General features: G+C 30.1%; 1 protein-coding gene and 1 long non-coding RNA gene across 2 annotated transcripts; one reads left to right on the forward strand and one right to left on the reverse strand.

The window, feature by feature from the left end:
• The first annotated feature begins 4,181 nt into the window (after positions 1-4,181).
• On the forward strand, positions 4,182-7,007 carry LOC114412763 (S-adenosylmethionine decarboxylase proenzyme-like). The gene is made up of 4 exons (XM_028376795.1): positions 4,182-4,347; positions 4,477-4,554; positions 5,274-5,428; positions 5,520-7,007. The coding sequence occupies exon 4, from the start codon at positions 5,712-5,714 to the stop codon at positions 6,777-6,779; it is 1,068 nt and encodes a 355-aa protein (XP_028232596.1). The 5' UTR covers positions 4,182-4,347; positions 4,477-4,554; positions 5,274-5,428; positions 5,520-5,711; the 3' UTR covers positions 6,780-7,007.
• A 3,232-nt stretch (positions 7,008-10,239) lies between these two features.
• On the reverse strand, positions 10,240-13,317 carry LOC114412770. The gene is made up of 2 exons (XR_003666822.1): positions 13,065-13,317; positions 10,240-10,600 (listed from the first exon to the last, which is right to left on the reverse strand). It is a non-coding gene; the product is annotated as an uncharacterized LOC114412770 (long non-coding RNA).
• Between the last annotated feature and the right edge of the window lie 2,074 nt (positions 13,318-15,391).

Genomic DNA, 15,391 nt, shown 5'->3' on the forward strand with positions numbered 1-15,391 from the left:
ATAATTTTTGTGGAAAAAAACAACCTCGATCTTCTTACAAAATGGTGGTCTTGAACATGCTAAGAGAAATAAATCATATTCATTTGAACACATTCTCTCGTTATTAGAAATCATAAAATTTAGTAGATCTTATTTAGTGATTCTTACTTTTACAATTTTGAATACATTACTACTAATAATAATTTATCTTTATTTCTTCATCCTTCATAATTGACTGCATATTATATTTAATGTTATTGGTCAGTTAATTTTTTATTATATTATATTAATTATAATATTTATTATATATGATATATTTATTAAAATAATATATATATATATATATATATATATATATATATATATATATATATATCAAACATTGAATTCTTATTATTTTAATCATTTTTTAAAGAATTAATTTGTGTATTGTTTTTAAAATATAAATCTTTAATTATATATTAATATAAAATTAATAAATTGATAAACATGTATAATAATTTATCTACTAATTTATATGCATAAACATTGACTACATATTTTATTCAATAAACATAATATTTAATGTTACTTGGTAGTCAACAAAATGAGAAATATTTAAACACAATACTTAATTTAACATTAAAAAGGGTTGTGATTTTTTTTTTTGGAAAATATGAGAAATATATAAATTATAATAAAAATATAGTCAATTTAAAATGTTTAACTTATAAAAAAATATTTTAAAATAGCAAAGTTAAAATATATATTATCAATATAATATTAATAAATTGATAAATATATAATAATTTATCTATTAATTTTTATCTTTAATAATTTATTTCATATTATATTTAATAAACATAATATTTAATTTTATTGGGTAGTCTACAAAATGAAAAATATAGACATTACATTAAAAATATAGTTAATAATTGATAAAAAATAGTCAATAATAAAATATTTAATAAATTATTTCAATTGACTAGTATTTGATATATTTGATTTTTCAGTTTTAGTTTAACAAAAAAGTTGACAATTCATATTATTAATCTTAAAAAAATAGATACATTATTTTAAATAATGTTATTTGCAACGAATAATTTATAATAAACTATATAAATTATAAATTAATAAAATTTGTGCATAGTTTTTTTTTACACATTTAAATTATAATTTTCATATCCAATTAAAATCATGCAACACACTCGTATTACATCTATAATATAACAAATACATAATTTGTAAAGTGAAACTCTCATTCACTTTTTAATTAAAAACTATTAATGTTCTCTCTCTTTTCCCATTGAGTTTCATTCTACACCCTAACTTTTTTTTTTTTACTGCTACAACCTATATTTTTAAATAGTAATTTTTCTCTGTAGATTATATCAATTTTTGGGGAAAAAAATACTCATATTTTGTATACTCAGAATCTTCAATGAAGATGAGTTACTGCTTTTGGCCATTACTACTACTACATCATGGTATAAAAAAATCTAGCCTCCTTCTAACCACAAAAGTCACATTTCTTTTAAACTATTCAATTGATATTAAAAGTATTTATTTATTTGAAATTTAAAAATATAAAACAAACATTTATCTTATACATTAAACAAATTAAAATACTAGTTTGGATTTAAACGAGGATACGTTTGTTCTCGTTCTTTTTATAAAAAATCTTATCCTTATTTATGCTAATATTTTTTTTGGGTATCTATTTGGGCTAATAATTTTAAGAAAGTTAGAAAACATATTAAAAAATATTAGAAAATAAGAAATAATATGGAAACTAGAAAATAATCCTAAATGTTTAAGAAAATAAATCACAAATATCAAAAAATATGGAAATTAGAAAAAATTATGTTGGGAGACGAACTCTAGAATTTGTTTGATTTGTTAAAATTATAATACTATATTGGATAAGAAAAATATGATAGAACAAAAATACATGTTACAAAATAATTTTTATCTTATACAATGTTTGATGAATAATTGATAACATAACTAAAATAATATATATTTTTTAAAAATGTAATATTACTTCTCTTAATATAATTATATCAAAGTTAATGAGTTTGTTAAAATTTAAAAAAAGAAGAGATTAGAATAAAAAAATTTGGCATTTTCTTTTTAAAATGACTAATTGGGTTAGGTACTATTTTTCCATTATTAAAGAGATATAAATAGAGATACATGTATTTTTTTTAATACTGAAACAAAAAGTTGTCCACTGGTTTGCTAAATAACAAAATTAGAGATTTTTTTTCCAATAATCATTTGCTTGATTTGTGGTATTCCCTGGTATTTATTTTCAAATTAAAAGTGGAATAAAAATATTTACTCTAACCAATACCATAATTTTAACAAATAAAATGAAATTTAGATTTTTTGTGTGCATAGTGTAACTTTTGATCTAACAACTAGGCATGACAACAACAGGCCCGAACCTGTGGGACCCGCCTCGGATCCGCTCCGATTTTGACGGCGAAAATTTGAGTTGATCGAGGTCGGGTTTTTCCCGATAGCCAAATTCGAGTTCGGGGTCGGGGATGAGATTCTCAATATCCGTCTCGAACCCGTCTCCAAATTCGCCCCGCTAATAATTAATATATATAACACATTTAAATATGAAACTATTAGATTGAATTTTATATTAGTGTTGGATTGAATTTTATGTTTTATTTAAAATTATATTTTTATTTTATGAAAAATTATATTTTTTAATAAAATTTTATAAAAATGTCAAAGACGGGGCGGGGAAAATCCAACCCCCGTCGAGGACAAGAATGATGTGTAAATATACACCGTGTCGATTTCGAGGGGCGGGAGTGGGGTGGGGTAAACAAAACTCAGTCCCAACCTGTCCCGTTGCCATGCCTACTAACAATATACATATACTCTCTTAAAATAAAACATACATATGATTATAGTATGTTGTTATTATTAATATCTTGAATTACTATTATTCTAATTATAATTTAATAAAAAATATATTATAATATTATTATAAGAACAAGAGTAACATAAAAGTAATACAACTAACATCTTTTCATTCATTTGTCAATGACAAAATTTTATTAATTTTTTTATGAAATATGCAAACAATGAAATAAATAAATTCATTCAAATTTCTTTCAAGATATTTGTTTGACAGAACATTTTACGATATGTGAACATAATTGTACACCCAACCCTAACACACAAAGAATGGGTTTAGGGAGGGACAAGTACGAATTTTGGCCTCCCCAGCCTAAGATCCTTTGTATACATGAGACGAAAAAAAAAATTGATAGAAAAAAATTGATAAAAAAAAAGTAGAATAAATGAATTGATGTTTGTTTGATTTTCTTCTAATAATAATTTTCATCTCTTGTTTTACATATACATTTAATAATAAATATTTTTGTGGAACTTTTTATTTATAAAAAAATATTTATTTAAAATTAGATAATTAAATAATTGTGTAATTTTTTTTACTCCTTTAATATATTCCTGCATATAGTTTTTGGATTAGCTAATTTGCTTTCTTAATCTTAAAAGTATATATATATATATATATATATATATATATATATATATATATATATATATATATATATAATTTAGACCTGATTTATAATTCTACAAATTCAAATACACGTTTTCTTCCTATAGTTTACAATCACAATTTATTAAAAAGAAAAAAAAAATCAAGGGAGACTTATTATTTTCACCAGATTTCTTTTTAACTAAAGGAATTCTTATTTTCAGTAGACCTTCTTTTGCGGCGGCTAAATAAAATAATACTACAACAGTTCAGTCCAAAAAAACTCACTTTATTTTTCTCCATTTTGTTATAGTTGAAATAAAAGAGAAAAATAATACGAATTTTTTTTAATTATTTTTTACAAAATTCACATCTTTTATACTCTAGTATAATTTTATTTTATTTTCATCCTTTTTATTTTTATCATCAAAATCAAAACACACGCTCCTTGTACGCTTTACAAGCGCAAGAAATCCCCGAGCATTTTTTTGTTTAAGACTAGAACCCTGGCCCCACCCGAAAGGATATTATAGTAAAAGCCGCCGCCAGCTACACCAATTACTATAATAATGATGAAACGTCCCGGAAACTAGGCAAGGGTAAGACCGTTATTTCCTATCCCATCCCACCTCGTTAGTCACGGACGCCCTAACATACCCTCCCCACACACACCGCCACCCTATAAATTCGCACCTTCACCGCATCATTCAAACCACACGCAACTATTTCTGACTACGTTTTGCTCTACGCCTCTCCCTCTCTCTCAAAAATCGTTCTCTTCGATTTTAGGGTTTTGTTTTGCTGCTGCCTCCGTTCCCCCCTTCTCATAAACAACGCGTTTTCTCTTCTGCTTCGTATCTGTAAGCGTTTTTCTTCTCTTCTTTTTTTCTTGTTTCACCTTCGTATCGTTGATGCAGCGTCCGATTTATTGTTTTTCTGTATAGTTTTTGATTTACGGTTTCTGATTATTATTTCTTAAAAAATTACAGATTCTTTGCTTTTGGTTTTGGTTGATTCAAGGCCTTCACAGCATTCGTTGCGGCATTTTAATCGATTTATCCAAGCAGGTACGTGTTCTTCTTTTTAATCGATCATTATATTTTTATTTTGTAATGATTGTCTGGTTTCTAGATCCGATGAACTTTTCTTTCTTTTCATCTTTCCTGTCTGGTTCGATTGTTTTATTTGATTTGCGTGCTTTGTTCATGTTTTAATATTGTTCGCATGATTTGGTTATTGTTTTCTGTGACTTTTTCGTGGATTTTTCATGATTATTGTTTGCTTTTCGTCAAATGAGATTGCGATGCCGGTTGGTGGATGCGCAATAAACTTTTTATTGGTCGTGTACTTAATTCACTGGCTTGTCGATGTCCTATTTATATGACTGGGACCTTTTATTGATTTATTGGTGATTATTGTGTCTCCATCTTTTTCTTTTGATTATTCAATCTCTGCTTTTTGTAATGTTTCTGTTGCATTAAAATATTTCAATATCGTTCATCAATTTGGTTTTCGAATTTTTAAGGCTGCGTCCCCTTTCGTTTTTTATATTACAAAAGGATTTTAAAATAATGCTTTAATAATTCGTAACAATAACAAATAAATTTGTTCATTGTTCAATCTCGGTTAAATTTAAGTGTGTGTGTGTGTGTGTGTGTATATATATATATATATATATATATACCCATTTGGTTGCAATAGTTATCTGGTTCTTCTGTTTCTGGATTCATTTGGGTGTTTGGACACAATTGCTTAATTATACTTTCTGTTGATTGTGTTGACGCAGGACTGAATGAACTAATGGAGTCTAAAGGTGGGAAAAAGAAGTCTAGTAGTAGTAGTAGTAAATCATTGTTCTACGAAGCTCCCCTCGGATACAGCATTGAAGACGTTAGACCAAACGGTGGAATCAAGAAATTCAGATCTGCTGCTTACTCCAACGTATATTTTCTTTCTGATGCAGTGAATTCTTGTATTTGCTTTGTTTGATTCAATACCCAGTCTAACACTGTTTATCATGTTTTGTATGCAGTGCGCTCGCAAACCTTCCTGATATCCATCCAGATTGATAGTTCATTGCATGCAACCATAGTTTTATTAGGTTTTTTCTTCTTTGTTTTCAATTAGGTTTTTGCTGCTCTCCTTCAAACTCCGTCTTTCCGAATCCTCTCTTTGTGATTGTGTTCTGTTCTGCTTCCTACCGCGATAGTTTCTCTTCTGAAGCATGGCCATGGCGGTTTCTGCAATTGGTTTTGAAGGTTTCGAGAAGAGGCTGGAAATATCCTTTTTCCAGCCGGGACTTTTTGCTGACCCTGAGGGAATGGGTTTAAGAGCTCTTGCAAAGTCCCAGTTGGATGAGATACTTACACCGGCTGCTTGCACCATTGTTTCATCTCTCAGAAATGATCATGTCGACTCCTATGTTCTGTCTGAGTCCAGTCTCTTTGTTTATGCCTACAAGATCATCATCAAAACCTGTGGTACTACAAAGCTACTGCTTGCAATCCCACCCATATTGAAATTTGCTGAAATGCTTTCCCTCAATGTTAGATCTGTGAATTACACCAGGGGAAGTTTCATCTTTCCCGGTGCTCAGCCCTATCCCCATCGCAACTTTTCTGAGGAAGTTGCTATTCTTGATGGCTACTTTGGCAAGCTTAGTGCAGGAAGCAATGCTTATATTTTGGGTGGCCAAGACAAATCACAGAACTGGCATGTCTACTCTGCTTCTGCAGATTCTGTAACTCCATGCGACAATGTTTACACTCTAGAGATGTGCATGACTGGCCTGGATAGAGAGAAAGCACAGGTTTTCTACAAAGAACAATCTGCTTCAGCTGCCATTATGACTGTTAATTCTGGCATTAGAAAAATTCTTCCAGATTCTGAGATTTGTGACTTTGACTTTGAGCCATGTGGTTATTCAATGAACTCTGTTGAAGGTGCTGCTGTTTCTACCATTCATGTTACCCCAGAAGATGGTTTCAGTTATGCAAGCTTTGAGACTGTTGGGTATGACTTCAAAGTGGTGAATCTGAACGAAATGGTTAAGAGGGTATTGGCATGTTTTCTCCCAACTGAGTTCTCTGTTGCAGTTCATGTGGATGGTGCAAGCAAGTTGTTTGATCAGACGTGTTTTCTGGATGTTAAGGGATACTGTCGCGAAGAGAGGAGCCACGAAGGGCTTGGAATGGGTGGTTCTCTTGTCTACCAAAAATTTGCCAAGACTTGTGACTGTGGTTCACCTAGATCAACTCTGAAGTGCTGGAAAGAGGAAGATGAAGAAGAGTAGTTTTCTTAAGTGTCTTTATTATGTCCTTGCGAAAATAAGTCCGGTTTTCCAGACAGTGATTGTTTTTCTTTGGTGTTTTTTCCCTTTTATGTTAGACCATTGTTAGGGCGTTTGGACCTTTTATTGTTCTACTATTACCATTTGAACATCGAATGGATTTTAATAAATCACTTTGTATGCGTGCAAAATTTGTGTGATGTTGTCTATGTTAAAACTAATCTTGCGCTGTGTTTGCTATTTCAAGCGTGTTTTATTCTTCAGACCAATGGACGTGTTTTTCACTTTTTGTAAAGCAAAAAACTAGTTTCTGTGTTTCTTTGGTGTTTTGGTACATCAGTAATGATCGCGAACACACACGCTTCGTCGTTCTTGTACTTTTTGAAATGATGGCGTGTGTTACACTGCACAATATTGGCTTGAGACGGCAGGATTTCGGGAATCCTGAAAGTTATATTGAAGTATTCATGTTTTTGTCTTTAGTTGCGAATAATTTGATATTTCGTAATATTTTGGTTGGATTAATTCATAATTTGTTTAAGGATACGACGACATTTGGACGGGGATGATTTCTCTTTATTACTGTAGCTAAGTTGTAAATTGAATGAGTTTCTGGTGTGGGTTAGTTAGAAATTATCGGCAAGCTTGTGAAAATAATTAATCGCAATTTCTGTGCAACGAGTCATGCTTATTCTTCTCATTTTGGAAATTCGGATAAAAAATCGGTTAGGTTCGAATTGAAGGCATATGACACGAGTAATAAACGTGGAAAGATGAAAGCTGAATGAAGTGGCTTTGCTGCAAACTGTGAAATTTGAGGCGTGTGTTCTTTGAATTCAGATTTAAATTTGCTACATTTGGAAGAATTTTTCTCAACTTCTCTTTCATTTATCATAAAATATTTCAAGGCTATTTTACGACTTATTTCAAACCATATGAGATATACTACTGTTGCATTTGTTTCTGCAGTGCGGTTGGTGCTAATGTTTGAGACTTCTTAGAGACTTATTAATCAATGACATAGAAATATGATAGAAATCCTATTTTTAAATGTTCAGTTTGATTACATGAAAGCAAAGATTGTTCGTTTGAGTATTGCCTTGACCGATTGATTATTGTATCTTAGAATGAACTTCTTTTATGTAACATATAAGATTTGGGAACTGTTTGACTCGCGTAAAGAGGAACAAAGCATGATAGAGGACTATTGTGATGGTTGCATGACTTGGTCAGTCATATATGACTTGTGTTACGTTCATGTTGAGGAGTCCTTTGCGTCATGTAAAGTTGGTGCCATGTGGTTTGAGGTGGTCATGACATGAGAAAATAATACACAACTCTTTTTTTTTTTTTTATCGGCAAATAAAATTGTATTAAAAAGTTACAAAGTGTACCATAATCAATTACAAAAGCATTAAGTTAACTGCTATGCCCCGAAGAAAGGGTACGAAAGAAATATCATAACCTAACTCATCGAACCCATCATAATTACCCCTGCTCGTGCAAATAACTGTCCGTCTAATCCAACACAAAACAAATCAATATACGAGTTTGTTTAAATTTATTTCTTAAAAAATATTTAATTTAATAAAATAAGTAATTTTCATTTTTTTAAGCATATTTATCTAAATTGTTTTTGCTTATTTTTAAATGTAAATCTCATCTACTAATTAAAAAACACTTTTTTTAAAAATTTATTTTAAAATTTATTTTTTAAAATTTAAACAAACCAATCCTATAATCATCACAAAATAAGTCAAGAGGGTAAATTGCCCCCTTTGGAGCACTTTTACAAACAATTTCCCGAAATGAGGTTGTTTTGAAAGTATTTTCTGCATGGATCTGTTTTCAACGTAAATGCATGCATGCACAAAGCAAACCACCAGTTTCATTGGCCAGTTTGTTGTACCGTACTAGACTCGTCAGTCCCATTGACGATTTCGCCATGCATGGAAGTTGCCAGTCAAACTGGCGAGTTCCAAGCACAGGAGGCGTAGGCTTCAGGCTTTTCAGTTGGCTGGTGGGCAGGAGTTGGCAGGCTAAAGGGAAGTTGCCACTGCCACTAGCGAGTTAGGCTAAATTGGAGTAGCCACTGGCAATGGCGAGTTAGCCACAAGGGAATAGCCAATGGCTTTGGCGATTTAGGGCCTTTATATACTTCCAAATTGCTTCAGCGTGTGTTGAAAACTAGATTTTAGTATTTTGAAAACTTCTGACTGTCTTAATTTGGTTCTTGAGGTTTAAATTTATCTGCCATAAGGTTCGAAATTTGCTTCTTCAAGTTTAAATTTGTTCGCCATAAGGTTCGAAATTTGCTTGTTGAGGTTTAAATTTGTCAGTCATAAGGTTCGCAATTTTCAATCAAACAATTTGTGGCATAAAATTTTAAGGTACTACTTAAAATTTAAAATTACTACCTAAGATAAACAAACGTAACATGTGTATATAGCACAACTAATATTATCAAAATCTAAACATATGTAAAATAAATAATACCATACTAATTTACAAAATCTAAACAAAATAATATTATCAAAAACTAACCCAAAGCACAACTAATACTAACTTAACATATGTATACTAACCTAACTAATATTATCAAAATAATATTTACATATCAACTAAAACTAACCTAACATATGTATATAGCACAACTAATAACTTACAACTTACAAAACTTAACCTAAATAATATTAATATGTCAACTGAAATTAATTTAACATATATATATATATATATATATATATATATATATATATATATATATATATATATATATATATATATATATATATATAACACAAAAGTATTTTAAGTTATCAGTAAGAAATACTTACTGAAAGCACGTACTAGGAAGAGCAACCAAACAATGTAGGGCAAAGAGGGTCAAAAACCTCACCTAAATAATATTAATATATCAATTAAAATTAACTTAACATATATATAACATAAAAAATATTTAAAATTATCAGTTAAGAAAATACTTACCAAGAACACAAAGCACACAAAGCCTGTAGTAGGAAGAGAAAAAAAGAATGCATTGCAAAGAGGGATCAAAAGAGAAGAAAGGAATGCACTGTGAATGCAAGAAGGAGTAAGGGAGCAGCTCCCTGTGGTCGTACACGTTTTATAAGGGCAATTTTTTTTTTCAAAAGGCAACTCGCCAGTGGGAATGGCGAGTTCCCCTGCAAGTCGCCAGTGGGAATGGCGCTTCCTAAGTGCAGACTGCCCCTGCAACCCTCCCCCTGCCAAGCTTGCCAACTCCAACTGAAACCTAGCCCTAGCCTCTACGCCCTCTTGTTTGGAACTTGCCAGTTTGACTGGCAACTCCCCATGCGTGGCGAAATCGCCAATGGGGCTGGCGAGTCCAGTACGACACAACAAACTCACCAATGGAACTAACGATTTGCTTTGTGCATGCATGCATTTACGTCGAAAACAGATCCATGCAGGAAATACTTTCAAAACAACCCCATTTTGGGAAATTGTTTGTAAAAATACCCCAAAGGGGGCAATTTGCCTCAAGACAACCAGTCCTCTAGACAAAGCCACAACTAGTGGCAAGGACCCACAATGTCATCCAACAACAAACCTTGCCAATCTCGAACATGTCAAAAAAGATAGATAACAAGACAAGTATTATAAAATTCAGCTTGACTCGACCCAGCTGGTTAATCCGAAAATCGGGCATGTGACCGAACCGACCTACTTGTTGGATCGACAATATAAGCAACCCGGCTGTGATGTCATTAAATTGGATTAAACTAGTGAAATCCAATGCCGGATGGACCAGTCCGAGTTTTATAACACTGAACAAGATTATCCTGAAAAAAAATGTAACAACTCCAAATAAGAACCCAACCCTTTATCCCAGTCACAGCAAATTCCAGGCACAATGATTCCAACACCCTTAGATATACTTGATACATATCAGAGGAGTGACTATGATTATGGAGACTAAAGTAGTATTGTTCGCCTAAGAGAGATGCTTGAGAGATCTCAATAATTTTGATTTTGTTTTAATGAATTTTAACCTTGTTCAACTTGTAATGTCTCTTCCTAGACATGTTTTTTTTAATCTAAACATATCTTAAAGCTTATTATATCTATTTGTGAAAAAATTACTTTGACAAAGAAATACTTCATCGTATAACATGTAAATCGAATTTTTTGTTGCTTGTTTGGATAAATTCCACAATTCGTTTACATCTATATATGGGAACACAAGCTAAACAATAATTTGCAATGGAGATCATTATCTTAAGCTAAACAGTAATATTTTGTAACACCACCACCTTATGTTGTGGCTTAAAAATGAAACAAGTTTTGATGTGAATGTGCTTTGTCCTTCATGGTTCATAACCCGTTAGTTCGTGGACCAAATCTGCAGATTTTGTGGACCGGATTGAAAAAAAAATGCATTTTTAAATGAACATCATTTTATAGGACTAGTGCAAATTAAACACTTAACGGACCGTTTGCAAATTGTGGCCTATATCCTCAACTCTAGTTAGTTCGAAAATAAAAGTCAGTTGGTAAGTTAGGAGGTCAATCGGCTAAAATTAATAAAGAAAAAAATAAAAAGAATTTGAAAATACATTCACATAAATATTTTTTATTATATAAAACATTTATAAATAAAACCAAAAAATAACAATGTATCATAAAATATTACTCTCCCCATTCCAAAATAATTTTCATCTTAGGTTGTTTTACAGAGACCTAGAAAAAAAAATAATAAATAGATAAAATAAGAAACTAACTTTACAATATTAACCTTCTATCATTGTTAATTTATTTATATTTTTTTGTCCATCATTAATATTATAAGAGATATAAGTAAAAAAAAATAATTACTGTTAAAAAAAAAAAATTATAAACTGATCGCGTAAAATTATCTTGTATGATGAGTTTGTTGACATTTTAAAAATTATCTTAAAAATAACATCACATGAGGATTTGTGATTGGATGAAAGTGTAAAACTATTTTTATAATATCATATATTATCATTAAACTCAGTTAAAATAACAATTATTTTGATTTAAACTTTATTATGTTAGATGATAATTATAATAGACGAGGGAGTATTAACGTTATGATTATTAACTAATAAATCTTAAAAGAAGAATGAATTAACATATTAATGTGTCCCATTCCAACCCATTTCATTTTTTTATATAAAGAGGAGTCAAAATGAGTTGGAGGATTGAAATTTCAACTCATCCTTACGAAATATAAAAAAGGAGTTAAACATATTGACCGAGTAAAACTAACCTATTTTACCACCTAATAACCAAACTGCATTAGGATCCTAATTTTTAATATTTTTTAACTGAACAATGGCATTGAAAATTAGCGTTAAATCACTTCCCATGTGGATTTCAGATGAAATTACCCGGTTACAGAGTTATCAGAGCCCATCCAATTGATCATAATGTTCGTTTCGTATAAATAATTAAATAATCTTTTTCATCCTTTTCAGCACTTCGAACTGGAAAGTTGGCAGAGCAAAGTCGTTGATCTCGTTGATTCAAATGCAACTATGCAAGCATTTTTTTATCATTTGTATTTATTTTAGGTTTAAATATTTTTTTATTCTTTTAATTTTAGAATTTTTTTAATCCTTGATTTTTTTTCACTTTAATCCATGTCATTTATGGAATTTTTGGGTTACATCCTTTCCGTCAGTTTCTGTTTAAAAAACATGATGCAGCTAACAAACCTACGTAACCTTGTATCATTGGTGTTTTAATGAATATGTGGCTTTTACTTATTTGTTTTTAAAATACATGATGATAGATTATTCGATCTAATTAAAAATTGTAGCAACCGAGGTTGTGGCTGAACGACAAAAGAATAAGAGGAAAATTATGAAAATTCTTTTTTGAAAAATAATGATCTTTTGAACCAAATTTAAGTTCACGAGTCTATTTTGCATAATTAACATCTTACAATGCTAGTCATATAGATGATTATCTCTAATTAATTAAACAAATCATTTTTAACTTTTAAAATATTTATCTCACCCTAAAATAATTAAAAGAAAAGCCATGACAAATGTTTGTTTACCAATATAATTTATCTACATTATCATTACAATTCCAATGCTTTAAATGCCTCTTTAATAAATCTATTTTTTTAAAATTTAAACCCAAAAGGAATCTCCTGCTACACCAAAATGACGATTTCAATTGCCAAATCAAAACAATGCTATTTATTAAATTGAAACAATGCAATGTATTCAATGCAAATCGAGTGAATTAAAAACAAGAGAAAATAAAAAAGACCTGTTTGGTTTGTCCTAGTCATAGCTCCTTCCATTTTGGGTTCATTGCCATTTGCATCTTTGAGGGAACCTTTGAGCCTGATGTGCATGGAAGAGTTTGCATGAAGAAAGAGGAAGTAATCGAGCAGAGGTTAGGATGGAGTTGATGGTGATCTGTTAAGTAAAATGGAGATAGGCATAGGAGTGAGAGGGGCGTCGTTTTGGGAGAGACATATATGAAATTAGGGTTTGGTGATAGGCCATGATAAGTTGGGATTTTGAATGAATGTTGGGTTGAGTTCAAGTAATGGGTCTCTCCAAGTAATAGGTCTCTCCTCCGGGTGTTACTAGGTGCACCCAGCATTATTGCTGGTGCACCCAGCATTATAAGAAAATGACAAAATTACCTTTGTTTGGTTTTTCTCTTCCGGATCAATTTGATCATTAAGAGGAAAAATAAAAATTTTGTTAATTATACAAGATATTTAAAGATATTTATTTCATTAATTATAATATAATTAAATATATTTATTTATTTTATTAATTATAATATATTTATAAATATTGATTTATTATAAATAATTAATGCTAATCAATCATAATCATAATTCATGCTAATCAATCAATCATAATCATAATTCATGCTAATCAATCAATCATGCTAATCAATCATAATTCCCTAAAAGAGGATATAAATAATTTCAGAGTTAGCAATTTTCAGAATCAATCAATCATGCTAATCAATCAATCATAATCATAATTCATGTTAATCAATCAATTATGCTAATTAATCATAATTCCCTAAAAGAGGATATAAATAATTTCAGAGTTAGCAATTTCAAAAACTGCATTATGATTGCTAACTCTGAAATTATTTATATCCTTTTTTAGGGAATTATAATTGATTAGCATGAATTATGATTATGATTGATTGATTAGCATGAATTATGATTATGACTGATTAGCATTAATTATTTATAATAAATCAATATTTATAAATATATTATAATTAATAAAATAAATAAATAAATTTAATTATATTATAATTAATGAAATAAATATCTTTGAATATCTTGTATAATTAACAAAATTTTTATTTTTCCTCTTCCGGATCAACTTGATCCTGAAGAGGAAAACCAAGCAAAGACAATTTTGTCATTTTCTTAGAATGCTAGGTGCACCAGCAATAATGTTGGGTGCACCTAGCAACACTCCTCTCCTCCCCACCCTCTGATGGATTAATGGGCCAACAACACTTGATTTGGGCTTCATACATCAACTTGAAAATTATTGTGAAATTTTCTCTCTTTCCCTTTTTTTTTGCTTTTTTTTTATCTTCTCATTTTTTTTCTTTTCTTTTCTTCCTCTTTCTTTTTATTTTTTCTTTCTATAAAATAGCAAGTAATCCAAACAAAAATGGGCATTGACAAAAATTATATATTAATAAAATGAATAAAAGATTCCAATGATGAGAGGGAGGGTCGCATGTTGAGATAATCATCTTAGGATTTCATAAAGGGAAAGAGCAGAGAGCAACAACTTGGAGGGTGATTTTAGGGTTTGTAAAATGGAAGCAAGCGACATTGCAAACATGCCTAATAATCAAAATAGGAGATTCTAGAAGTGTGCAAATTGGAAAGTGAGTTTGTAGAGTCACCTAATTTCATGTTATGATGTTGTTTCTTTTTTATGTGCATGAAATCCAAAACTCGAGATCTCATCCAGGCTTCAATGAAATTGAATTATTAATTAAATTCCATTTCCATTAATAATTGAGTGAAAGCAGAAATTTAAATGGAATGGATAGGGTGAGGGCAACAATGTCCTAAAAAACACTTAATTTAATGTCTTTCATTTTCGAATTGATTTCACCTTCTTATGTTAGTTATTTATGTGCCTCAAATCAATTTTTTTAAATGTCAAAATGTTGCAAGCTTTTTTTAAATCTCATATTTTTGAACAATTATTTGTTTGTTGATTTCAGTGTGCTAATTTGTTGTGATTTTGCAATATTTCATGACCTTAGAAGTTGCAAGATTTTTTTGTGGGATGATCAATTGGGAAACACAATTGTCTTTGGTAATGAAGAAAATAAGAGAGAACAAAGCATAATGTTTATGGGTGGCAGATGTGGGTGTTTAGCACTGATGATGGATATGTATTTGAAGAAAATTGAGAAGAGAAAGCTAAAAATTGAGAAAGAGAGAAGAAATCATAATTTGTTGTTGTTGATGTTGTTTATTTTGTGGTTTTGTTTGGAATGTATGTAATTAAGAAATTGTAGTGGCAGTACATTTATGTGCTGTTGTAGTTGTTATTCAAAGAAACAAAATGATGAAATATGTTGCC

Source organism: Glycine soja, chromosome 1 (assembly GCF_004193775.1).
Source record: "Glycine soja cultivar W05 chromosome 1, ASM419377v2, whole genome shotgun sequence".
NCBI lineage: Eukaryota > Viridiplantae > Streptophyta > Magnoliopsida > Fabales > Fabaceae > Glycine > Glycine soja.

Excerpts from the sequence above, each read along its gene's own strand:
- LOC114412763 (XM_028376795.1), top strand. The coding sequence starts at position 5,712 with ATGGCCATGGCGGTTTCTGCAATTGGTTTTGAAGGTTTCGAGAAGAGG.